This window comes from Sinocyclocheilus grahami, unplaced genomic scaffold (assembly GCF_001515645.1).
Source record: "Sinocyclocheilus grahami isolate Dianchi unplaced genomic scaffold, SAMN03320097.WGS_v1.1 scaffold945.1, whole genome shotgun sequence".
Lineage (NCBI taxonomy): Eukaryota > Metazoa > Chordata > Actinopteri > Cypriniformes > Cyprinidae > Sinocyclocheilus > Sinocyclocheilus grahami.
This window is the reverse complement of record NW_015506124.1, coordinates 19733-46559: the sequence shown is the minus strand read 5'-3', so window position 1 is coordinate 46559 and position 26827 is coordinate 19733. Positions and strand designations below refer to the sequence as shown.

Genomic DNA, 26827 nt, shown 5'->3' with positions numbered 1-26827 from the left:
GCAGTCAGTCACGTGTGTGTATGACGGCCGAAGGAGCTTCCTCTGGAACTTACGCGATCAGCAACCGGCCGTTTATTGTTTTATTGCAGCCGATCTCTGTTCTGGACTTGCACAAACTGTGTTGCAATGCATATCATTTTTCAAATGTAATTTATGTGAAAATATGAAGTCTGTAAACACCCGTTAACACAGGCCAGAGACGCTGAAGACGGACGCACAGAGAAAAATACTGTAGCAGGCAGATCACTCACTGTTCATGATGCACAAACTATTGGAAGAAAATCCTAAATTTTGATTTTGGGGGTTTATATGAATGTATTTCTGAGGGGAACTGACTGTCTTCAGAAACGTTTAGATGGTATTTTCTTTTCATCTCGTATAATTCACATTAAAACAGTGTTTCAGCGCAGCTCTGCTTTGCTTACCAAGGAAATGCTGTATCAGCGCAGCGTTGTCAGAGAGTGAATCTGCGTCTCATTCAGAGCTTCTGCTATTTGTTTCGTTCAGGCATATTATAATTTCACAAAGCTAGTCAGAACGTTCTGTTTTTGCTTCAAATTGGGTTATTATTAAATCAAATTATGTATATGAAATTATATAAATAATATATGCCCATGCCTAGATATCCGTATCAAAATTCATCTTTGCAATGCAGAGGAAACACAGAAGCTGCATGGGATGAATTTCCCATACAGTGGGACATGAATGCATTTAAACTGCAGTTACAAATGCATAAATAATATTTTGTTATTTTAAACATAAAACATTGAATACTGATATTTCAAATTATTTTAAAAACGAAAAAAAACTGCCAGCAGGTGGAAGCAAGTCTCTGTTAAGAAGTGAGTCATTGCGATTGAACCGAATCATTTGGCAAAATAAAGCAAAAACAGGCAATATAGTGTCTAAAACGTAAGTCTCATAATATTACCTTCTTGTTTATTGAACTGTTCAATAAAGTCACATTTGTAATCATGCTGATTTTAGAGGTGAAAACTGGCACTCTTCATGTGATATTGACTAACTTTCTTTCTGTGGTATTTTTATGCACAATGGCGTTTAGTCTTTCACAAAACATAGCTAACGTAGGGACATTATGACTAGCCACCATATTGATTTAAAGTCTTTTTTTTTTAAAGTCTGGTCCATGTTTTTATACAGTCTATGGTCTGGTCCAGCGTTTATCGGGTTGTACGTCAGTAATAATGGTCCGTGGGGAAACGCTGTGTTCCATGTGTAGTTACAGTAAATGGACTAAACGAAGACTCTTTTTTGTATTCGAGTTACTCGAGGTATTCGAAAAAATTTGGACACATTTTACTGAATTTATGTTTCTCATGACCTGAAATCAGGCAAGTTGGTTGAAATTAGTTTATGCAGACAGATATGTTTATATGTAAACAAGTATAGATTCATATAAAAATGTTATGATGCATATACATTTCTTTGTAAAACTAATACTATGATTGTTATTTCATTTAATTAAGGAAAAGCAGCCAATAAATGTCTAGAAAACATATGAACTGCTTTGCTTCAATGCTGTTTAAAAAGCCTCCCATGATGCACCCCATGAAGTTAGTTGTGAAAATGACCCAAGTGTGCAGAGCTGTAATCTAGACAACGTGCAGGGAGTTTGAATTAGTGGTCGACCGAAATATCGCCAAGGCTGATATATCGGCCGATATCTGCCATTTTTCAAATATCGGCATCGGCCGATAAATTTTTCTGTTTGGCTGATGTGTTCGAGGCGGGACGTTTATTTTGACGCCTGAGCACACAGTGCTCACATTCTCCCTCTTGTTTGCTGTTGTCATTCAGTTCTGTTTAATACGGATAGAAGTCTATCTAATAAACAGATAGAACTGTTAAACAAAGGAATTAAAATGCATACAAAAAAGTATTATAACGATTGCTTTAATATTATTAAAGGCAAACATTATAATACTTTCTCTTTCTGCCGTCAGCAGTCCGCAAATACGCATTTATATAATTTAAACAAATCTTTGAATGACTAATGAACATTTAATTTCACAAACCTTGCAGACTTAGTCGAATCTAGTTGAGATCTTGTGAAGTGTGCATGTGACCTGCATGATCGCGTGTTCTGTAACGGTCGGTCCTATGGTCCGTGCGAATTGAATACGGACAGGCGGAGAGTTCAGCTTCACTGGAGACGCGCAATCGACAAACTTTAAACTCGTGACTGATTTCAAATTATGCTGCGGCTGCGCTTTATGCATTTGCCCACTGTCATATTCATGTCATTTTCACTGTGTGCTGTATGTAAAATGAGTGTTACCTTGGCTTTATTTGAAAAAATATGATTCCCAATGCACACAAACTTCCCAGAATACTGAGTGCCCTGTTAGTTACAGTGTTTACTTCCTTTTTAATTAGATTTTTATTAAATATTTATTTATTTGTGAAAAATACTTTGTCTTCTAGAGTATAAGTATATTTATTTTACACGTTTATTTTTTAATCCATTTTCAAATGATTTCAAATTTCTTATATATGAATTAAAATAAATACAATTATATCGGATTTATATCGGCCATCAGCCACCCTGCTGTCTAAGATATCGGCATCGGCTGTCAAAAAACCCATATCGGTCGACCACTAATTTGAATGATATGATTTTTGTTTTAAACTTTTTTTTTGTTCACTAGTCTATATAATATGTCATTAGGGATGCACGATATATCGGCCACCATATCGGTATCGGCCAAAATTTTCATATCGGTGCATCCCTATATGTCATACTTCAATTTGTGTTATGTTATGTTATGTTATGTTATATGTTATATGTTATGTTTGTTATGTTGTGTTTTATGTTATGTTATGTTTTGATGACTTAACTATTACTCAAACTGTGGGAAACAGTAATAATAAAGAATGACTTGCTGTGTCCAAACTTGTAGTGCAGTACACTTTAAACAAGTAGCCTCAAAGCAAAAAGTCCAGTTCACCTTGAATCAATTCTGTACGTTTATATAAAAGACAAACACTGAGTTTTGTTATCTGAATTACGATAAATCAGTCTACAGAACCGATGCATGGAAGAACATAATACTTCCTGGTTGTTATCATAGCACTTTTCAAACTCAGAGCACTTAAAAGAACCTCTTCCTCACAACAGAACAGCACATTCTTTCATCTACCCACATGATGAGCGTCAACAGGCCACAATACACTTCCACTCACTCTGGACATGTTTCTCTAAAATCACAGAGGGAATTATTTGATATTTATCCTAGCCCTTCCAGTAAAAACACCCCACCCTTCTGAATGTCCAACTGTCACGGGAGTTCAACATTACACTAAAAACATCTCAATGTTGGATTCAAAGAAAAATCACATTAGGCTTGGCTCTCGGATGTGTTTTGACAGAAGAAACAACAAAAAGGGACCATTTCTGACTTACTTGCTGGATGTGCACAGCAATCAGAGAGTTTTACTGGGAAATATGTTGATTTGAAAGAAGGAACCTACAAAACCATTTAAGAAAAATTTGACTACATCAACTTTTCACTACTTATAAATTCCCCGGCTGCCAGAAAGTCAAACAACCACAACTGAGGTGAAAAGTGCCTTTGAAAACATTCAGAAATTTCAGCAAGGAAGAGTCATTTTTCATGTGTCGCACACCTAACAAGTCAATCGAAGGCACCATAGCAACAAGTGAACATTTGTTCTGAAGGAATTTGGGGTATGCAGGAGGAGGGGGCTTCATGGCGGAGGAGGAATCACGGAACAAGAAGAGTTTGGTCAAACCGATCAAAGTGATGAGCCAAGCTCATAGTCATCAATATAAACACTAACGAAAAAAGTACTGTGACTGCAGCTTTCTGATAAACCCTTTACAAGCCACTAGTTTTTGTAGCTTAAATTAACCACATTGTGGCTACAAAAATCTCGTGTGTGACGTGCATTCAGACAGCAGAGCAAATAAGCACGCAGATGAGTTCCTGTAGCATTTCTCCTGGCTGCCTTGTAGATCCTAGCTAGCATAAAATGACAGTCAGGGAGGTGAGGAGAGCTGTGATGATCAATCTCTGTGCAGACAGGATGAATCCATACATTTAGAGGGTCAGTGAGCATCTCCTCCACTGAGAGGGAACAGGCCAGTGGGAGAGTGGGGAGGTCAAAAGTATGTGCTTGTGGGAAGTGTCACCGGGCCGCTTGACAGAGGGTGGTGTGGAGAATCTCATTCATCAATACTTAACCAAACAGTTTAACATTTGTAATAAAAGCAGCTGGAATCCCATTTGCACTGACAGAACAACTGAGAAACAGAATTAGCTGTTCATATTCACCAAATATGCACCAAATCTTTATATGGATTATTGAGATTATTTATTCCATTTGTTTTGCTGGTATTTGTGTTAAGTTTTTGTTGTGGCCACCTGCAATACTTCACTACCCTTCACTACCCTACCGTTCAAAAGTTTGGGGACGGTGAGATTTTTCAATGTTTTTGAAAGAAGTCTCTTATGCTTGCCATGCTGCATTTACATTATCAAAAAAAAATTATATTGTGAAAAAAAATACAAATATTATTTTTATATTATATATATTATATTAATATATTATATTAAATATATTAAATATTTTATAAAATATATTATTAATATGAAATATTAATATTATTAAAAATGTAAATGTTGCAAACCATGTTGTTCTCAGGCTTCTTTGATGAATAGAAAGTTCAAAAGACCAGCATTTATTAAAAACTTAAATCTGTAACATTATATATGTATTTACTGTCACATTCGATCAATTTAAAGCATCCATGCTGAATAAAATAAAAATATATACATATATATTACTGACCCCAACTGTTTGACCAGTAGTGTTGGTCTGTTAGCTGAACTAAACTGGAATGATTATAACAGTCGAACTAAAGAGTTTAAAAAGACATTTAAAAAAGATGAATTATTGCTTAAATATGACCAATAACAAACAGTCACAGTGCACATAAACATATTTAAGACAGAAATAGCAAATCTATAGCTACCAAACTTGTTTAGCTGCTGACCACCATTTTAGGTGGTGAAATGCTTTTTGCAAAGAAAAACATCATAACTCCCTGCTGGGGGTAGGACAGTTTTGCTATTCTTACATGGGAAAGTATTTAAATGTGTATATACCACAAACCATAATTGTCCAGTCACTATCTATACTCCAGAGCTCTGTCATAAATGCTTTTTTTTACTGCTGAAGACAACATAATAGCGGCTTTTCATTCTTTCATCGCAGCAACTTTCTCTAAAAGGAATCCTCTAACAGGAACATAATCTGTTTCCAAAAATGCAGAACAGGAACACATAGTTCTCCATAAAGTGCCTTGAAAATGCAAACAGAAATAACCAACAACAAGCTCAGTGTATCAAGTGCAGTCATATCTATAGGGGGGAGGGGTGGGTTCTACCACAAGGAGGCAAATTTCAGAGATGCCTTGTGCAGCAGAAAAGAAACACTCTCAGCAGGATAGCCAGGAGTTTACCCGAGGCATCCTGACAGACGTGGCACTCCTCCAGTGATGGGAATGAGAAACACTAACACATCGTACAAACCTACTACATCAGCATGGACTGACCCATATGCACCTTTAAAAGAAACTGCGAAACCACAAAATCAACCACAGCTGCACAGCAACAAAGAGCTTTTGAAAGCATCTGAAGTAGCAAGCGTTAAGTAGAACCTCACCTTTGGAGTGAAAAGCCTCCTTTAGGCTCAGCAGCACGTCAGAAAACTTGCGCACATCATTGACCAGTTGCATGATGTAGTCGGGGTCCCCTCCAGGGGCGGTGGTGGTGTGGTCAAGGCCCATAGCGTTGAGAGGGTTCGTCTTAGAGCTGCGGCCCATTTCTAGCCTTTTGTTGGACCCAGGGGACAGGGACACAGGGATGTTGGGCTGGGAGAGACCACTTGTCAAGCGCTTATTCCCACTGTTGCTGCTCTGATGGAACATTCCAGCAGCCGCTTCTGACGTTACTAAGCCACCTCAGCCGCTGATCCAAGCGCCCTCCTGCCAGTGGAGAGCTGAAGGCAAAGCGAGACAAAAAGCTGATGATCAATTAATACAGCTAAATAAAGTATACGGGATGTTGAAGCCTATGATCACGAGATGCCTTTATAAACACATGTAGAATGTGAACTCATGATAGTTTGCGAAATGTTCCTATGAACAATTTGTTAAATTTAAGTGCAATGTGTACACAGGCCTCAACTCCATCTGCAGAATGCCCTGAAATATCTCTTTATTTAGAGAATAATTCATCCATTAATTAAATTGATGTCATAATTTACTCACCCAAACAGTTACTGGTCCCCACTGACTTCCATAGTATGGAAAAAATTAGTGGTGCTCCGATCAGGATTTTTGAGGCCGATCACCGATCGCCGATCACAGAAAGCAGTATCTGCCGATACCGATCACCGATACCGATCTTTCTAAAGACCTTCTTTTTATCATTTATAACTATTTATAGTGATACTCCAATCAGGATTTTTAGACATTTATTCAGGGCCTGAATTTCATTTTTGAAAATGGGGTGAATTCCTCTCTTAGGTGACTCTTGTGAGAGGGGAAGCAGCTTTCACACAGGACTCCGCTACTGATCCGTGGCTGTTTACCACAAATACAACATTTATCCATTATTTTGATTTCAAATCCAAACATTGTCACTGAAAATGTTTTTCAGCATTGCAATTCTTTTTTTTTTTTTACACAGTACAGTAATACAATCTTTCACAGACATGTTTAAACACAATAAATATAAGCAACACATTATTCAGTGTTTTTTTAATATTTTTTATAAATTTATATATTAAGTTGCTCAAGCAAGTGGCAAAACTTTTAAACTACTTAAATTACATTACATTATCACAAACTTACCATTGACAGAAATAGTCACCTCTACTGCCTTTTCTTTTGCATTTAAATCTTTATTACAAGCAATCCTATGGTTCATAAAGAACTTTGTTTTCCTAGCTCCACGAGTGCCATCTGTTTTTGCCTTCTTTATCTAAAAGTGCTCTTTCCCTTTAAACCTAGCCAAAAAGCCACATGTGTTGACTGTGAAACACAGTAGACTTTAATAATATGCATTTATGGTGTAATTACTACATTTTCGTGTCAATCCATGTTCATATTTACTGCAAACAATGTACTGTTACTTTAATCCAGCGCTTGCAGCGCAGCAAACATAGACTCGGAAACGATCTCTGCACTCTCAGGTGCAGTGTGAATGCTTTAATCTGTTAACATGAGCGTGGAAAAAATGTGTACCACATACGCACTGCAAATGGAGTAATGTGAACCTGGCATTATGTGTGTGCGCTGCGAGTGTGCATGAGCGCACGGTCTACAGGAGAGCGTGTGGGAGCTGAATGGTTAAACACTGGCAAGAATTAAAAATAAATGCAATTTATAAACTTTAGTGACGATGTGACACTGCCTCGATTGTGCAAGTGATAATTCCTGTCTCAACTGTGCAGCGTGCAGCTCGCTTATAGACAGACGCGATGTGTGGTGATTTGAAGACATTTGTGTATTTTGAGAGAGAAAGAGAGAGAGCGCGCGCAGTACACTCACGCTGTTTGTGAAATTACGTCTCACACAAGTTTTTCAAATTACATTGTAAGTTATTTAATGAAGAAATATGAAGGTGAAACATTATAATTATTTCACCCGCGCCGGACAGAGACTGAGACGTGCCGCTGCATGTCGTGCCAAACCTCTCACGGCAGGTGTTATCAGTTTGAGATCGTTTTTTTGAGATCGGCCTTTTTAGAGACCGCCGATCAATCATCCCAACGTGATTATCGGCTGATAGTGATCGGTAGCTGATCAATCGGAGCACCCCTAGAAAAAATACTATGGATGTCAATGGGGACCAGAAACTGTTCTGAAATATTTTCTTTTGTGTTCAGCAGAAGAAAGAAATGTATACAGGTGTGGAACAACTTGAGGATGAGTAAATGATGACATAATTTTCAGTTTCTGGGTGAGCTGTTCCTTTAAGAAACATTTCTTATTATTATCAATGTTGAAAACAGTTTTTGCTGTTTAATAATTTTGTGGAAACTGTGAAACCATTTACAATAAAAGTTTGGGGTAAGTAAAAATGTGACCCTGGATCACAAAACCGGTCTTAAGTGTCATTTTTTTCAAAATTGAATAAATAAGCTTTCCATTGATATATGGTTTGTTAGGATAGGACAATATTTGGTCAAGATACAACTATTTGAAAATCTGGAATCTGAGGGAGAACAAAAATCAAAATACTGAGAAAATCGCCTTTAAAGTTGTCCAAATGAAGTTCTTAGCAATGCATATTACTAATCAAAAATTTAGTTTTGATATATTTATGGTAGGAAATTGACAAAATATCTTCATGGAACATGATCTTTACTTAATATCCTAATGATTTTTTGGCATAAAAGAAAAATCTATAATTTTGACCCATACAATGTATTTTTGGCTATTGCTACAAATATACCCCAGCGACTTAAGACTGGTTTTGTGCTCCAGGGTCACAAATAAAAAGGAATACTTTCATTCAGCAAGGATGCATTAAACTGATCAAAAGTGTCAGAGAAAAAAACAAAAACATTTATATTACAAAAAGATCTTTCTTTTGAACTTTTTATTGAACAAAGAATCCAGAAAACAATGTATGATGGTTTCCACAAAGATATTAAGCAGCACAACTATTAACATTAATAACAAGAAGAAATGTTTCTTGAGCACCAAATGAGCATATTAAATGAGCATATTAAAATTCAGCAATAATATGCATTTAATATGTATGTAACAATGTTTCACAATATTCCTGTTTTTACTGTATTCCTGATCAAATATATGCAGCCTTGGTGAACATAAGATAATTTTGTTTAAAACAAAATATTTTTATAAATCATGTTGGATTAACTTAATTACTGTTATATGAGTGTGCAAAAAAGTTTGCATGCAAGCTCTTTAGTTGGTGTATGCACAAGAATACATTCACATAAGATTCTGCCTTTATACATTCCAATTTGTTCCTCACTTTTGGCAGAATGAAATCCATGGCATTTAGAATTTAATCCAATTTTATAAATGAGCACCCTGAAGTGGTAACTGAAGGTTGTAAGTTCAAATCCCACAAGGGTGATCTATAACTTCCCACTGATGTGGGCCTGAGTAAGTTACTGTATCTCAACCTTGGTTGCTCCATATGGATTAGGCCTGTGTCACGTGAATTTTGATTTAGTTTGGATATATACACAACACATTCACCTAAATGACACATTTCTTCTTATTTAGGCTACATACTGAAAATGTAGTTCATCCTGCCATGTTATAAGTTCATCAAAATACCAGGGTTGCCTTTCTAAGCAAACAGGAACTTTAATTTTTAAAAACCAGTTTCCCCAGCCCCAAAAGGGCTCTCATTCAAGCTCTTCACTATCATTATGATGATCTAGGAACAACTAGAACTCAAGACCTCATACTACTTGACCCAATTATCTACGGATGCATCATGTAATTCCTGTAGTCGGGACTGTAATTCCTGTAGTCGGGACTGTAATTCCTGTAGTCGGGACTGTAATTCCTGTAGTCGGGACTGCAATTCCTGTAGTCGGGACTGTAATCCCTGTAGTCGGGACTGTAATTCCTGTAGTCAGGACTGTTTTCTTGTGCACTATGATACGTGACAGCCTTTGTCTACAGGTGACGCACGTCTGCTACAGAATGCGAGCAATGCACCGATCTTATCATTTAACAGGGGCTTGGCACCTGTCACCCAAAACTAACCACATTCAGTAATACGAGAGGAAATGGACAATAAGAAAAAAAACACAGACACTAGGTGGAATAGGGCCAATAATGGATTTACGTCAATATTAAACGTACAGATTTGGCTTGACAAATAAGCATTAAAACACACTTATGTATTATTAAAATCCTGTATTTTGATTAAGTGTATAACTTTTCGGCTGTTAGGGAGCACATACGTTGTGACAACCCGAACTTATAACTAATATATAATAATCAGTACTAATATATAAGTATATAACTAGTACATAATAACTAATACCTCTCAATACTGTAACTGTTCTCCACTTCATAGCTGCTTTACACTTTAGCGCTGCTAGCTAACCACTTCACACATAATCTTTAACAATTACTTGTTGTGTTTTGTGTCTCAACCGAGTGGTACTTACTTGAATAGCTTATGAGGAACATCATACTGCAGAATGAATTGGGTTAATCCTTTGTAAATCCATCAAACAATCTCAAAAGAGTCGCTTGCAGACGGACCGCTCTTCACATCACAACTGACGGGAGAAAAACTTACTGTCTGAGGCACTGGTGGCTGACTCAAAACTTGCTCACGTGCCCTCAAAGCAAACTTCCTATTGGCTGCCGAAGTGCGGCAGAACAAGCCGCTTGTTTTCCTCGTCAAAATTACATGTGCTGCTCTGAGACTGGAATAGTGTACAATAATAATAAAGGGGCTTTATTTCGTTTAGAGATAACATTAGGGTGATATGTTAGGCATGACGGCCAGCATTCTTTCTAGCATTTAACTGTTCAGTAAGGCTATATTAGGCCTATGACAAAATACATACTTTAAACATTTTGGATCAAAAAGAAAGACTCGACTTATTTTAATTAATGGTTATTTTGGGTTCCAGTGCACAGAATAATACAGAAATTACAACTATAAACTTAACATATTAATTCTCTCTCTCTCTCTCTCTCTCTAGATAGATAGATAGATAGATAGATAGATAGATAGATAGATAGATAGATAGATAGATAGATAGATAGATAGATAGATAGATAGATAGATAGAATATTGGCATTCTTTAACTTTAAATAAGACAACAGTTAATGCAAAGCTGAATCGAAATTACAAATGATCAAATACAGGCAGTAAAAATGTAAAGCAAAAGGGAGGGATAATGGGGAAGAAAACAAATTATAATAAATAAAACACTGATTACTGATGTAGAATATAAAAAATTACAATACACATGATTTAATATAAATTGTGGACTTTCTAATAAAAAAATAAATCAATATTATTATAAATATAATTTAATGATCAAGAGAGACAGGGAGGTGGATTCCATTGTAACCAGAGGCAGACAGTAACTAAGTACATTTACTTGAGTATTGTACTTAAGTACACTTTTTGAGTATCGGTACTTTACTTGAGTATTATTTTTTCTGGAAACTTTGACTTTAGCTTCACTACATTTGAAAGACAAATATTGTACTTTTCACTCCACTACATTTCTCTCAAGGTCCTCGAAGTAGAAAGTAGTTAGCAGCTTTGAAAGTCAGTGGGTGATTTTTTTCAGACAGTTTATCAGTAATCACTCTTGGGGCTACATGAAGTGATTTCCCAGCATCTTCTGAACACTGACCAGTTCCAAATGTGATATTTATTTACAACAATTCAATAATAAGAAGTTAATATTGTGGTTTATATTAGACACAATATTGTCTGATTTTGCTAAATTGTGTAGGTGAAAATATTACCTATAAAGCCACAGAAGAACTGTTGTGAATCTCCTAAGAAAACACAATAGGTGTTTGACTGAAGCAGCACTGCAGACCGTTCTGTGTGTGACATCAAAGTACAGCTAGAGCGATTAGACAGCATTTTATCATTTTTTTGTTTTGATGTCAAATAAGTCTTGCTGTTTTGATTTTTTTTGTTAAAGCAGTGTTGCTGCTGTAAAGTTATACAGCTACAGTTGTGTTGCTGCGTTATAAAGCAGGTTTGATTTTTTTATTTTCTTCCTTATCAGTCTGTCTTTACAGGATTTCACTGTCCACTCTGTTCAAATGTGGATGAATGGCTACACATAGATGTGTCCAGAGCTGTGTGAGATCACTACCATCCTGCTTTTGTGGGGGTGTAGGGGTGTTAAATAATACTTTTTTTTGGTTTAGTTTTTTCCTAATAGGTTTGTAACATTCTAAAAGCTCTTTATTCCAAAGATACTACAAGCTAGTCAGTGTATTCAGCAGGTGTAATGTATTGTAAGTTGCTTCAGAAGTATTGTAAGTATTACAAACAACAATAATAAAACAGTGCATTGACACAAAAAAAGGAAATTTACTTTTGGTACTTAAGTACTTTTAAAAGCAAGTACTTCTGCACTTTTACTTAAGTAAAAATCTGTCTTTACAACTTTTACTTGTAATGGAGTAATATTTGACCAGCAGTATCTGTACTTTCACTCAAGTAGTGGAGTTGTGTAGCCTCTGATTGTAACATGGAATAATTGGGGAAATACACCAGAAGAAATATGAAAGAAAAAGTTTAGCCTTATTAATGATTAATCACAACTCTAATACACGTCTATCACAATGAAATGATAAAAAAGCAGATCAAAAACGTAGCTAAAGAAATGTTGAGCGCGACGTGACTCTGCCGACACCTTGCGGCTGAATGCTTCAGTACTGGTGTGTAGGCTAGATATCCGTGTGTGTGATCTTTCTGAGGTGTGCTTATGTGTGTTTGTGTGAGTTTAGGCATGAGCAGACCTATAGAGGCTCCCCGCTAACAGTCGTGCTTTGAAAAAAACTGGAGGAAATCCACCGCGTGGGACCTTAGTTGCCGGCCGTCGCTTCCTGATTGGTTTCATTTTGAACATGGCGGCTGTTAGTAAGTATCTGACAGCCGGCAATTCCTCCATCGCAGGTGCTTTGCTGTTCGCCGTGTACGTATTAAAACAAAGACTGTCTTCGGAAACCAATGGGTAAGATCATTGCTTCTTATGCCTGCTGCCATTATTTACTCGGTGTACGACCTCTACGACATTGAAATATCATTGACATGGGACGCAGTCATTTATTTAGACGTTAACGTGCTTCTGGAAATGAGTTACATTGAAACTCAGTGTCATTGATTTCAAAGCTTGTTGTTTTCTAATGCCTTATCCCTGTGTTTATTTGTAGAGAGAAAGGGGCATCAAAACCACTGCTGGACAATGATGTAATTATATTCCTTAGTCTAAATCTAAGCAGGAATTTGTAGTAGTGTAGGTTTTGGCGTGTGTGTGTGTGTATATATATATATATATATGTGTGTGTGTATGTATATGTATATGTATATGTATATACACATGTGCATGTCTGTGTGTGATTGTAATTACTATTATTTTCACATTTTCAGAAGGATAGAAAGACTGACAAAGCTGCGGTGGACAAGGTGTTCTTCAGGCGCATTTGTCATATCATGAAAATCCTGTTGCCACAAACCTTTTGCAAAGAGGTCAGTGTATGTTTCAATCTCTGTATATTTGCTGTCATTTAATTCCACTGGCTATTTGATCTAGGTGAGATACAAGAGATTTTGTGACAGAATTGAAATAAACAGCTGTATTATTGGTTGTTTTCTTTCTCCAGTCAGGATATTTGCTTCTAATCGCTGCCATGCTCATGGCCAGAACTTACTGTGACGTCTGGATTATACATAATGGGACCATGATTGAGAGGTATTTAGGATTTTAGATCTTTGATCACATTTACCACGTGCTGTAAGACTACAGTCTCATATCTGGGGATGTTTTTTTATATGCAAATGCATCATGTGTGTCTTATCTGATCTTCAATCATGTTTATGTATGTTTCTAGGAGGTTCCTTTTCCTTTTTCTGTTGTATTTGTAGTGCATTTCTCAGTGGTATTATTTACTCTGGGTGCCGTTGCCAGTAGAACATGCCAGGTCACTTAAATGCTGTCTGTCCTGTTTTTCTTGTGCTGTGTGTAGACTACGAGCACAAAATGAATGTTCTTCAATGTGTGTGTGTGTGTGTGTGGTTTGCAGTGCAATTATTGGACGTTCGACAACCACTTTCAAAAGATACTTGGTCAACTTTATCACAGTCATGCCTTTTGTAAGTGGTCTAAACTTTGCACAGGGTTACTGTGTCCTGTTTTTCAAGCCGGTTGACAAGGCTTTATCCATATCGTTTTTATGATAATGTAATGTTTCTTTCTCAGTATTAAGTAATAAAGGGATCATATCATCTCATAATGTCAATAAAGGGATCATGACAGATCATATGTTCTATAAAATGTGATTAAAATGTAGAAAGTATAACATGAACGATAATTATGCATTATTTAAAGATAATGTGTTGACATATTTTAGTAAAAAAAAAATCTTTAGCTGTAGGAATGTAATATCTTTAACTGTACATATTTCATACAAATTTATTTAAAGCATATCTATTTTTGTGTGTTATGACATGTCAGATATCTCTAGTGAATAACTTGTTAAAGCTGGGACTCAACGAACTGAAGCTGTGTTTCAGAATGAGACTTACCAATCACCTTTATAATGACTACTTGACGTAAGTTATATTCATCAGCCGAATGTTTCTGTTCTATTTTTGTCCATTTTTAGTTGACTCCGTTTAGAACGTCTTTCTCTTCTTATCCACTTTATTTTTTACAGCAGAAGTAAGCTATTTTCTGTGAATGCGCGAGACTTCCGATTCATTAGCTGCTAGTAAAAAACTATAAGAATAACAAAGTGCAGTAAATGATTTGTGCTGCAATCCAGTGTGTTTGATTACAATAATAAATGTAATAAAATTAAATTAATATGATAATGATACCATTTTGCAACATCAAGGAGCATAACATACTGTTGTTTTGCAGCTAAAATAACTGGAAACTAATGACACCAGAAGCCTCGCACATTCATGTTAAAAATGGCCATGTCTATACTTCTTACCTTAAAAATAAGGTGGACACCGAAATCAGGGTTGTGTCGAAATTGAACTGAAAATTTCAGTATAAAATAATACACACTTTACACTTTAGACATCCTATTAATTTTGCAACTACACGTCAACTAGCAGTCATTAGAGTATTAGTAGACTTTCTGTTTAATATCAGGTGAGACTTCTTTTTAATGGTTTCCCAATAGATATTCTGCTGCCTATAAGTATCTTTGCAAGTATATCAACTTATTCTACTAATCCTAACATAACAGTCTACTAATACTTTAATGAGAGTTAGTTAACATCCAATTGCAAATTAATGAGAGTTAGTTGACATCCAATTGCAAATTAAGGAGAGTTAGATGACATGTAGTTGCAAAGTTACTTATAGTTAGTCAAATGTCTAAAGTGTCTGAAATCTATAGTTAACTATCGTTACGTTATTGTTACATTTCCTAGAATGCAGTCTTTTTTTTTTTTTTAATTCAGTAAATTCCAATAAAATTTCCAGTTTAACATCCTGTGAGATTTGGTCAATCCAATTCAAATTCACACTGAAATGACAGGGAAAGCCAATTCTTAAATTCTGGTTGAAGATTTGCTTGTTACTGATTTAATGATATCTGCTGCACTGCTGTTTTACAACACTATATCTTACAACAGGGGGTTCACATACTATCAAATTGGCAACCTGGACAACCGTATTGCCAACCCAGACCAGCTGATAACTCAAGATGTGGAGAAGTTCTGTAATAGTGTGGTGGACCTCTATTCCAACGTCAGCAAGGTAATACAGAGGGACACTCAAAGTTTAACAGCCAAAAAGTGCAAAAGCAAAGCATTTCCTGTCATTCTGAACCATAGGATATCTTCAGTTTGAGCCTGCTTGATTACTTTCCCTTTTCCTGCAGCCTCTGCTAGACATATTGATCTACATCTGCAAATTGAACACAGCCATTGGGTCTCTTGTAAGTGTTGTTTCAAAGAAATCACCGGCTAATTCGGCGCCTCAGTCTCTACAGTGTTAAGTTTCAAAAACTCTGCCGGCTCCTCTGTAGGGTCCCGCTAGTTTACTGAGCTATCTGGTGTTCTCTGGTCTGCTCCTGACAAGACTGCGCAGACCGATTGGCAAGATGACCATAACAGAGCAGAGGTATGAGGGGGAGTACAGATACGTCAACTCTCGCCTCATCACTAACAGGTATGTATGGGACTCCATCTCTTTGCCTGGCTGTTTGTTTCCTGAGGTATTTTATGAAGGATGTATGATTTCTGTGTATTGTTTCAGTGAGGAGATTGCATTCTACAATGGAAACAGGAGAGAAAAACAAACTATTAATGGAACCTTCCAGAAACTGGTGAGGAAAATAAAAATAGTTTTGATTTCCATGAACTAATCTGAACAAAATGTTTGGTGAAGCTTTCAATCAGACTTTTTTTTTTAAGGTCAACCACTTGAGTCGCTTCATACACTTTAGTTTCTCAATGGGTGTCGTGGACAGCATCATAGCCAAATGTAAGCAGATATGGACAACTACTGTAGATGGCAGCAGAATCCAAAATAAACTTTTAAAGTTAACATGGATCACATTAAACCTTATTAACGTAATGCATGTTTCTGTTCTTGCTGTGAGCAATTTTTTTTCATATATATATATATATGTATATATTACATATTACTTTATATTATGTAGACTCTTTCTCTGGAAAAAAAATTTCTGATTCTCCAGACATTGCCATGGTGGTGGGCTACCTGGTTATTAGCCGGCCATTCCTGGACCTCACAAACCAGCGGCATGTGAATAGCACATACTCTGAGCGACTGGAAGTGAGTATGAATGAACACAAGTTTAATAAGGCTGAAATATTTTGTTTTGTTTTATTTTATTTTGTTGTATTTTTATGGTAGCAGTTAAAATTGTGTAAATCACTTTTACTATACAGTGGCGATATGCTACTGTATGCAAACCCAGATAATAATTTCACTTTTAATTACTGACCATTGAACTCTCCAGATTTCATTGTCATCATTGTCTTTGTCAGATTGCTTTATTGGGTCAATAAGGATTTCCTTAGATAAATGTTTGCACAGAAGATAGAAGTTCTTCTATGTTTGCTTTACGCTGCAGGACTACTACCAGAGTGGGCGGATGTTGATTAGTTTGGCGCAGGCCCTGGGAAGGATCGTCCTGGCAGGCAGAGAGATGACCAGACTGTCTGGGTGAGTGCTTTGCCTCGGGTACATACATTCTTTGCTTGTTCCTCTTGCCATCCATTATCTCTACCCTTATCAGTGCTCACCTGCTGTCTGTCTTTCATTTGCTTGAGTATGTGTGTGTGTTTATCTGGAGTCTGAATCCATTTATTAGGTTCACTGCACGGATCACAGACATTCAGGAAGTCCTTAAGGAGCTGAATTCAGGCAGATATGAACGGACCATGGTAACACAGATAATTAAAGGTCTGGACTATTGTGTGATATGTGTTTGTTTTGTTTTAAGCATATATTTGTGACATAAGAGATGTTTCTAGGAATTGATACTAATACCGTTTAAATGTTTGGGGTAGGTAAGTTTTTTTTAAATGTTTTTAAAAGAAGCCTCTTATGCTCACCAAGGCTGCATTAATTTAATCAAAAATACAGTAATAATGTGAAATATTATTGCAATTTAAAATAACCTTTTTGTTTGAATATATTTTAGGGTGTCATTTATTTCTGTTATTACTTCAGTCTTCAGTGTAACATGATTCTTCAGAAATCATTCTAATATGCTGATTTGCCGCTCAAGAAACATTTATTTTTATTATCAATGTTGAAAACAGTTGTGCTGCCTCATATTTTTGTGGAAGCTTGTTTTACTTTTTTCAGGTTTCTTTGATGAATAGAAAGTTCAAAAGAGCAGCATTTATGAATTGTTATGAATATCTTAACTGTCAATTTTGATCAATTTAATATGCCCTTGCTGAATTAAAGTATGCATTTCTTAAAAAAAAGAAATCTGAATGACACCAAACATTTGAATGGTAGTTTATCTTATTCTCTCTCTCTCTTTCTTTCTTTTTCACAGATGATTCAGTAGAGAAAATCCCTCTTATCCCTGGGAAAGGTAAAATCATCATCGCAGACAACATTATCAAGTAAGTTACATACTACACACTAAATAAACATCAAGCAAGCCATCATAGTTAGCTACTTAACATTTATGCATTCATGTAATCCTCAGTTCCCAAGGCCTGTTTGTTATTTTTCTAAACATAGACATCGTGTCTAACCCAGTGTATCATCAGTGTTTCAAACCGACCTGTATCCTTTCATCCACAGGTTTGAACACATACCTTTAGTGACGCCCAATGGAGACATTCTCATCCGTGACTTGTCTTTTGAGGTCAGTGCTCCATAGATAAACTTTTCCTAGTCTAAACTTGTTATTTAGCTTGTAAAACAGGGTTTAGTGATCTGGTTTTAGTAATTACCACCTTTCCCTCCTTACATTAAGGTGTCATCTGGGACAAACGTGTTGGTCTGTGGGCCCAACGGCTGTGGAAAGAGTTCACTCTTCAGAGTGCTGGGAGAGGTTAGAGCTTCTCTTCAGCAGAAATATGTGGCTTTAGAAACCTTAGTGTTTTATTTTTTTATTTTTACTTTTTGATTGTTTGCTTATATTGTCTCTTTGCTTCCCCAGCTGTGGCCTTTATGTGGAGGACAACTCACAAAACCACAGAGAGGGAAACTCTTCTATGTTCCTCAGGTGGCCCTGTTCACATTGAGGTCTTCCATGGCAGCAGGTTAAATGTGAAAATATTGTAAAGGTTTATTTGTTTGTATTTTCTTCAGAGGCCCTATATGACACTGGGTTCCCTTAGAGATCAGGTGATTTATCCTGACACACATGAAGACCAAAAGAAGGAAGGAACATCCGATCGGGTGAGTTTCTATAACACAGAGTTTTATGTGTTATAAAGGGATGGTTCACTAAAAAATGAAAATTCTGTCATTGTTTACCCATAAGACCTATGTTCATCAAAACACGAATGAAGATATCTTTAATAAAACTGAAGGGATTTAGGTTCCTTCACTGAAGGTCCATTCCACAAAAACTTCACTTAAAGGGTTAGTTCACCCAAAAATGAAAATTAGCCCACAAATTACTCACCCTCAAGTCATCCTAGATCTATATGACTTTCTTCTTTCAGACGAGTCCAGTCGGAGTTATATTAAAAATTGTCTTCGATCTTTCAAGCTGTTGAATGCCACTCAGCGGGTGTTGCATGCATCAGTCCAAAAGGAGTTAAATAAAAAGCGCCCATCCATAAAAAAAAAGTGTCTCACATGGCTCCGGGGGCTGAACGATGCGTTTTTGTAAGAAAAAATATCCATATTCAAAACGTAATAATCACTTTAATGTAGCTTGCGCCAACAGTCCTACACTGAAGCAGCTCCGGGCGGATGACGTATGAGTTCAGCGTTGCGCATGTGATGCATATGTGGATCTTCTGGCCCAGTGGCATCCAGTATGAATGAAACAGACATCACATGTGTTCATAGCGCTAAATAATGGCCAGTCCATAAAAATAATACTTTTCTCAAAATAAATTGGAAGTAGACGTCATAATCCATGTTTGTCTACAGGGTACAGAAGTGTACTGGAGTTTTTTTTTTAATGGCATTTTAAATCTCAAATCGCAAATAAATACTCTGCCAATACTGTGCCAAGCCATCAGAACCGAACCAAAAACCGTGGTTAATGGTGTGTGTGACTGAGTGCAGGCCTGCTAACCTTCAGAAAATATTTAATATTAAATCTTGCATTTTGCACATTGTGCAATTACAATTTTGACATTAGCCATAATATATGAACCCCCACCCCACCCCACCCAAACCCTGTGCCCCGTCCCAACTCGCTGATGGTACTCAAACAAATATTCCAAGGTTGGCAGGTCTGCTTCAGAAAGTTCATGAAGAGATAATAAAAGAAATTGAACGGTTTAATCCAAGTCTTTTGAAGAGACATGATCACTTTATATGAAGACCAGATTTATTTTAGGCTTATATTCACATATAAACATTGATCCACATACATTGAAAAAAGGAAGCTCAACCTTACTTGCTTGATGCAGAAGAACGATATTTGTGCTCTATGTGTGTTATTCAATTGTTTATATGTCAATAAAAGCCTAAATGAAATCTGTTCATCATATAAAGTTTGATTCATATAGATTACTTTTACAATCTCTTGACCTTTTTTGTAGCATCAAAGTTTTGTTTACCTTTAAGTGCAGAGAAAGAAATCTGTCAGGTTTGGAACAAGCCATTCCTTTAGAAAAATAATGCACTGAAAACTGAAAATTCTGTCCTTATATATTAATTTACATGTTGCGTGAAGCTCCAAAAAGGGAAAAAAGCAGCATCAGATTTGTCCATATGATATGTGTGCTATATTCCAAGTCTGGAACGTTATCATATGCAAAAATCATTATTTTAATTATAATCATTATCTGGTGATAATGGCATAAAGACTCTTTTTTTTTTTTCTTTTTCTTTTTTGAATGACATGAAAATGAATAAATATTGAGAATTTTTTGGTGAACTGTCCCTTTAATAAATGTGCTTATGGTGTTGTTATTATATATTGTGTACTTGTGGTCAGGTGCTGAAGGAATATCTGGACAATGTCCAGCTGGGACATATCCTTGAGAGAGAGGGCAGCTGGGACATTGTGCAGGACTGGATGGATGTCCTCAGTGGAGGAGAGAAGCAGAGGATGGCTGTAAGCTCTGATCCTTGCATTTTTAAATCATTCTCTCTTTAGCGTGAAACAGATATTAATGTGGCCTATATAAGATCAGAAGTTCCAAATTCCCATATTATTTCATATCTCTTGAATTGCACAGATGGCTCGTCTGTTTTACCACAAGCCGCAGTTTGCTATTCTGGATGAGTGCACCAGTGCTGTGAGCGTGGATGTGGAGGACTTCATCTACAGCCACTGTCGAAAGGTAGTCAGATCTTCTTAAAGGGGTCATATGATGTTGCTAAAAAGAACATTATTTGGTGTAATGAAATGTGTTTATGCGGTTTAAGGTTCAAAAAACACATTATTTTCCACATAATGTTCATTATTGTCCACATAATGTACATTATTGTTTCTCCTCTATGCCCCGCCTTTCTGAAACGGTCGATTTTTACAAATCTCATCGGTCTGAAAAGCGAGGTGTGCTCTGATTGGCCAGCTCTCCACTGCGTTCTGATTGGCTGAATACCTCAAGCGTGTGATGGAAATGTTACGCCCCTCACCATACTGTGTTTCCATGTGTCCCAGAGCGACGAGACAAAACCAATAAAACCCATTATAAACGAGGCATTTGTTGCATCCAGTGGGTACATAATTACTGATTATAATGACTTATACTGTGTTTTTACGCTTTGCGTTGCGTATTGCGCCGCGCAAACATAAAACCATGTCTGCATTTGTGATCGGGGAAATGACAAACAACAAGCACTACTCTACACTGCTCAAACTCGCGTTTGAATCATCAGTGGCAAATTTTTTACATATAAAAAACGTACTTACAGTCTGTGAGTCAGAAGCGCCAGACTGTCCTTGCAAAGTTGGAACTGCCCCACTTTATAGAAACATTATGTCTAAGTAAGTAGTTTCGCTTTCACAACGAAACACACAGCAGCTTGATTGAGCGGCGCCCGGCTGATTCGACGAAGGAGGCTTGCGGCAACAACATGTGATGACCCCGGGCTGGACTCCGCTTCGTCCATGGTGAAAGCCGATCCGGCAATACACAGTGCGAAGTTGATGTATTTCCTCAGCGACCAGCACGGATCAGCTCTAGGCATGACGAAGCGGATATCGTCCTCTTTTGGAAGGCCAAACAAAGTAGTTTCGCTTTCACAATGAAACACACAGCATCTCCACAACATGGCGGCGGCGGCAACAATACTACAGCGATAATAAAAGTTACGCCTTCTTTCTTTGCGTGAACATTTGAGCGGCGTTATGCAAAATCTTCCCACACAGTGACGTAGACATATAATGTTTAATATTATATTTAACGCATGTTTAAACAAGGCGTTTTAGGAGGGCGTGGACAAGTCTTAACTTTGATAAAGAATATCTCTTTGGATTTGAGACTTTAGTCTTTGCAACTTCACAGATCTTCTTTATGCACCACGAGCTTGTAACACTCCAAAGAGAAAGGAAAAATTTGACCTATGACCTCTTTAAACCCAATGAGTGCAAAAATGTTTGTGTGAGAGAAGAACAAATGCTCATGACATTAAGATGAGAAGTTACAACAGGTGCTCACCCCACCATGCTCGTTTTCTGTCAAAAGTGAGATGTTAGGAATGTATTTGTTGCTCCTGTGGGAGTTTGCTTTAGAAACATCTGTCTCCCTGAGCTCAGCTGGAATCATCTGTTTCCTCCTTTCAGGTTGGAATCACACTGTTCACAGTCTCCCACAGGAAATCACTATGGAAGCACCACGAGGTACAACTTTGCCCTTGTATTTCATCATACAGTTGGCAGAATTCATTAGAAAACCTCAAGTGCTATGAATTTAAAACTTGTTGTTTCTCTACACTACAGTATTACTTGCACATGGATGGAAGAGGAAACTATGAGTTTAAACCCATCACGAAGGAAACAGTGGAGTTCGGATCATAATAATGACACTGGGCCTAAATGTGGATCTGAAGCAATATCATTCTGTACCTAATGAAATCGTAACTCTTTCTAGAAGTCGTTGAGAAAAACAGCTTTTCTTCATCTGAGGGAAAGGATTGTAGCTGTGGATAAATATCTCTCAGGGAGAGGTTACTGTGCATTATCTGAAAAGATTGTTGTAAGGAAAGAAAATGGGTTTGATACCCCTTTTAACAATCAAGCAATTGTAATATAAAAGTCATGATTTTTGTTGTGATTCTTGATTTGTGTTTTGAAACTGGAACGGTCACTGGCATGTGTGATCACGGAGTTGTCAATATCATACTGTTGCATGCCACTGGTACAGTACTGATAATATGGAAACTGCATTAGTGTAATGAGCTGTCTGTATGAATTTTATTTTATGGGAAATTTATTTTAACAGATAATGCAGCCTAATAATATATGTTTGAAAATCTATTGGATACATTGTGCCTTACAGACCTGTTTTACTCATTTTACTGAATGACACAACATGAAATTGTCGTGTGGTAAGCTTTGATTAATATCTTTTTTTTTTTTACTCTAGTTATTTTAATTTTACACGGTTTTTTTTTTTCTTTCTTTCATAGCTTTGGAAAGCTTCTGTTTTGACAAATGCACAATTTTTTTGCATTTTAGTTTATGTTTCAAGGTTTGAGCAGAAAAAGACAAGACTTTCACATCTTTACTGTAGCTTACCACAAGGGTGAGCTACTGAGAGGAGAATGCAACACTTATTCTTCTCCAGTGAGTGTCGCTCTGTTCCTTTTAATTCAGATTGTGTTGCACAATCTGAACATGCTTTCCTCTGCCATGGGTTTTTTTTGTTTAAAACTGGAAGAAAAGGAGGAATTACTGCATCAGAGCAGTTCTTCCTCGGTTTTTGATCGTGCACGTCCTTTTACACAAGTCATTACAAAGCACAAGTCAATGATAGCACTAAGTGCTGAAGTTTAGTTTTGGTACCTCTTTAAAAAAAAAAAATCATGACTTTGAATCATGAATAATTTATTTGCTCCATCTAGTGAAGTTCCTAGGAGTACAACTTACATTTAAAAAAATATATACACACACTTTGAGCATTAAATATTTTCTACAAGATATAAAACTATACACAAAGCAGCTAATAAACCTGTATTTCTGAAGAAAATAATAAATAATGCCACTAAACAAATACAGTTCTATTCATCCATAAAAAATAAAAAGCAAAAGGTCCGATATGTACAACATATCATGTAGTGTTAGTGTTTCATAGAAACCAGTCCAGTGCTGTACTGCAGAAGATGTGCTACACACACACACACACACACACACACACACAGTCCTGCTCAGTGCAAAAACAGTTACAGTCCAGCTGTACGTCTCGTTCCCAGCTCAAGCAGCAGAAATGTTGTATTCCTTTATACCAGAGTCTAGACTATGGTTTCCTTGGCCGTCGGTGTTTGTCTTTGTTTACAGCAAACCACGATCAGAACGATTACAGCAATTACAAAAGCCAGTATAATGAGCGCTGCTCCTCCAATCACAGCCAGTCCATACTCTATGGAGAAGGTAGAGGAAATTTAAAGGATCATTCTTTTACAAAACAGTCATAATTCAAATGCATTCTACTTAAGTGGAAAGCTTAGTTTGGCCAATTAATAAATAAATGTATTTAATAAATTAACAATAAAAGCGTCATTGACCCTGATATTATAAAATTGAGTTTGGAAACCTTGAATAACCATTCAACACAAGTTTCAATTTATTAACTCTTTAAATGGTTTTCAAAACAGCACCTAGCTTTTTAATAATAAATTAATAGATTATATAATAGAAATTGGTGCTTCAATATTGCATGTCTGAAAACTCCCAAGTGCAGAAAGAGAGGTTCCCACACAACTGAATGGAGTCATTTTAGCACAGCTGTCGGCCCCTGGTCAGTGTGTGTGAGTAATGGCAGTGCGTGTCATCCTCCCTTCTCTACTCTGCTAGCTGACCCTGATCCGGCCTCTTCATGCTTAACAACCTTCCAGTTTTCCATAACACTGCAATTCTAGACAGCTAAACCTTTGAGCAAAAGTTGAATCATTTGGAATACTTGGATACTCCTTTGACGCCTTCCTCGGTCTCTAAAATGGGTGTAACACCCTAGTAAATATGAAAAGTAAATGTCAAAAGTAAACTGTCAAGTATTAGACAATAAACTTACCCTCAAACAGCGTCTTGTGCTCCTGTGGGGAGCATTTGGGGAGGCTCCACTCTCCGACCCTCTTGTCTCCTTTACGGGAGGGGATGTATGCTGCCACGCTGAAGCAGTAACTCTGATCCTCATCTAGATTATTAAACTCTGCTTTGCTCTCATCCACAATTAGCATTTTCTGAAAACAGCCCAACCAACAAACATGTAATGATTATGATTCAGAGGGCATTTAATAATAAAAAAAAAATGCATGGCATGTAATCTTGAAAAGCATCTATAGCTAGTAAAAGTGCTGAAACCCACTTTTCCTGTGCTTCCAGCCTTGATGTATGCAATCTTATACTTGAGATTTTTCTTAAAGACGTCACGGATGTTCAGAGATCTGCCATCTTTGTGCAGAGCAGTGATGGGGTCGTGTATGATCAGCACAGTCTTGTTCTCATTCACCTTCAACTTAAACTCAGGGCTTCCAATTAAAGCTACAGGAAAAAGATTTTTAAAAATATTAAAGCAACTGCTTTAAATCAAAATTGGTTGAATTTCGAAGGAGGAAGTAATACTTTTGAAGTCTAATATACAAGTTGAGTATGCAGGGTTGGACACTCACTGTCGTTATAAGGACAGAACTTCTTTGATCTGGTGAATGGAGGCTCCACATAGTCAGAAGTCCCATGCAGAGACTCCGACAGGACATCAGCAGAATAAACCCCCTTTACGTCCAGTTCATTAGTCAGGTCACACTCGGTCTCAGTGCTTCTAATGCAGTGAGGGTTTCTCAGTTTGTCCTTACCAACTCTGCAGAGAAAAATCATGTTGGTTAGAATAGTCCTTTAGAGTTTCAAACGATACATATTTGTTGAACTTTAAAATCACAAAATATTGCTAATATGAACCATACAGAGCAAGATCACAGCTATGCAGTTTAAATTAGATATTTGTGTACTTGCCTTGAGAATTCAACTGTATATGTGTAGCTGACCGGTTTAGGTCCCCATGATAGGATTGTTTTGAAATTGTAAGAGGACCACGAGACATTTGTTGCTTTGGTAAGCTTGCCCACTTCCAATGATTCTAAAGGGGACAGAGACATCAGTCACATCAATACAGTATGAAGCACATCATGTAGCTTTCATGGTTTCCATTACAACTCAACCTTTAAATACAACAAAACTAACGTTACACCCAAAGTTCACATTGCTATAATGCACGGTGCCATGCCACACTGTACTGTACAGTACAATAGTATACTATACACTACAATACTATGAGTAAACAGTTAATATTTGGATTAGACTAAGGTTTAAAAAAAAATTCTTAATATTTTACCTGGGGATCCGTTTACGAACGTAAGCCAAACAAGAAAAAGTGCCGAAAACATTACAGTCTTGCTGTCCATCGTTTGTGATAGCAGTCCAATTTAGGCGTAAAAGATTTAGTCCAACGTCTTCCTCTGAGGAGCGTTTGGCAATTATATCTTCCAGCCGCTGCCTGTATTTATAGTGTGTGCGAGAGCTCTCGCGCTACCCGCCACGGGGAGACTCGTCATGAGACATGTATGGCGCTCCGCCCCTTTCTTAACTTTGGGGTTTTATCACTGACTGGGCATCCATCGTAGCGCGCACCTTATGACCATATATGGTTATCCGGGTACCGGTTTAATGCAGATAATCTGCAAATCCAAGCACGTACTTGACAAGTGCGAAAAGACTCTTGCCTGTAGTGTTTCCTCTGTCATCATGTTAGTTTGTCATTAAACATTTCATTTGTTGTTTTAACTGCTTTAGACTGTGCTGTGCAGGTGACTTAAGAGTCGACATTCATTCATTCAATTTAGTTGTATTTAACTTGGCTATCAATCACCCAAACTCTGACATGGGATATTTATTTGCAATTTAATGTTTTATCAGTTGTAATAACTGAAGTTTATTTTTCTGTATTTATATTATCTATATGCAAAGAATCATCATTTGCCATTCTAAATTTCCATAGGTTTTCTTAAAAAAAGCTTTTCCTTCAGTCAGATGTTCCACTCGTGTGTGCTATCTTGTGGGGAAGATTCACTCTAAAGTAACTGTGGCAAAGAACATCATACCAGCTGAGGATGATTTGTGTAACCACAGTTCATGTGCCTCTCTGACTTGAGTTCATTATGAGCAAACACATTCATAATGTTGGTTCATATGCCTATGGAAAAAAAAAAA

The 26827-nt window shown here is 36.9% G+C and overlaps 3 protein-coding genes across 5 annotated transcripts in view; 1 reads left to right on the top strand and 2 right to left on the bottom strand.

Moving 5' to 3' along the window:
- The window catches only part of LOC107564532 (rho GTPase-activating protein 29), a 70397-nt gene extending 60058 nt beyond the window's left edge, over nucleotides 1-10339 (bottom strand). For all 3 annotated transcript variants that reach the window (XM_016249631.1, XM_016249632.1, XM_016249633.1), the window contains exons 1-2: nucleotides 10216-10339; nucleotides 5710-6045 (exon numbers count right to left, since the gene is read on the bottom strand). In XM_016249631.1, the coding sequence (XP_016105117.1) occupies nucleotides 5710-5974 (265 nt within the window). In that variant the 5' untranslated portion in view covers nucleotides 5975-6045; nucleotides 10216-10339. The remainder of the gene's footprint in view (nucleotides 1-5709; nucleotides 6046-10215) is intronic.
- Nucleotides 10340-12443: 2104 nt separating this feature from the next.
- abcd3b (ATP-binding cassette, sub-family D (ALD), member 3b) lies at nucleotides 12444-22957 on the top strand. Its single transcript, XM_016249634.1, has 24 exons — nucleotides 12444-12475; nucleotides 12545-12771; nucleotides 12971-13007; nucleotides 13188-13286; nucleotides 13421-13509; nucleotides 13841-13910; nucleotides 14272-14369; nucleotides 15408-15531; nucleotides 15656-15712; nucleotides 15803-15945; nucleotides 16033-16102; nucleotides 16191-16260; nucleotides 16475-16572; nucleotides 16874-16965; nucleotides 17114-17205; nucleotides 17813-17882; nucleotides 18067-18130; nucleotides 18242-18319; nucleotides 18428-18493; nucleotides 18580-18669; nucleotides 20393-20512; nucleotides 20637-20741; nucleotides 22190-22246; nucleotides 22346-22957. The coding sequence occupies exons 2-24, from the start codon at nucleotides 12665-12667 to the stop codon at nucleotides 22421-22423; spliced, it is 1974 nt and encodes a 657-aa protein (XP_016105120.1). The 5' UTR covers nucleotides 12444-12475; nucleotides 12545-12664; the 3' UTR covers nucleotides 22424-22957.
- Nucleotides 22958-23502: 545 nt separating this feature from the next.
- On the bottom strand, nucleotides 23503-26139 carry LOC107564531 (tissue factor-like). Its single transcript, XM_016249630.1, has 6 exons — nucleotides 25953-26139; nucleotides 25574-25697; nucleotides 25234-25421; nucleotides 24930-25105; nucleotides 24636-24804; nucleotides 23503-23984 (listed from the first exon to the last, which is right to left on the bottom strand). Exons 1-6 carry the CDS (start codon nucleotides 26020-26022, stop codon nucleotides 23857-23859), a joined length of 855 nt encoding a protein of 284 aa, XP_016105116.1. The 5' UTR covers nucleotides 26023-26139; the 3' UTR covers nucleotides 23503-23856.
- Nucleotides 26140-26827: the final 688 nt, after the last annotated feature.

Coding starts and splice junctions, on each gene's coding strand:
- LOC107564531 (XM_016249630.1), bottom strand. CDS start 26,022: ATGGACAGCAAGACTGTAATGTTTTCGGCACTTTTTCTTGTTTGGCTT. Junction 25,698..25,952: donor GTTCGTAAACGGATCCCCAG/GTAAAATATTAA, acceptor TGTCCCCTTTAG/AATCATTGGAAGTGGGCAAG. Junction 25,422..25,573: donor TATACAGTTGAATTCTCAAG/GCAAGTACACAA, acceptor TTTTCTCTGCAG/AGTTGGTAAGGACAAACTGA.
- abcd3b (XM_016249634.1), top strand. CDS start 12,665: ATGGCGGCTGTTAGTAAGTATCTGACAGCCGGCAATTCCTCCATCGCA. Junction 13,287..13,420: donor CACAAACCTTTTGCAAAGAG/GTCAGTGTATGT, acceptor TTCTTTCTCCAG/TCAGGATATTTGCTTCTAAT. Junction 16,573..16,873: donor CATACTCTGAGCGACTGGAA/GTGAGTATGAAT, acceptor TTTACGCTGCAG/GACTACTACCAGAGTGGGCG.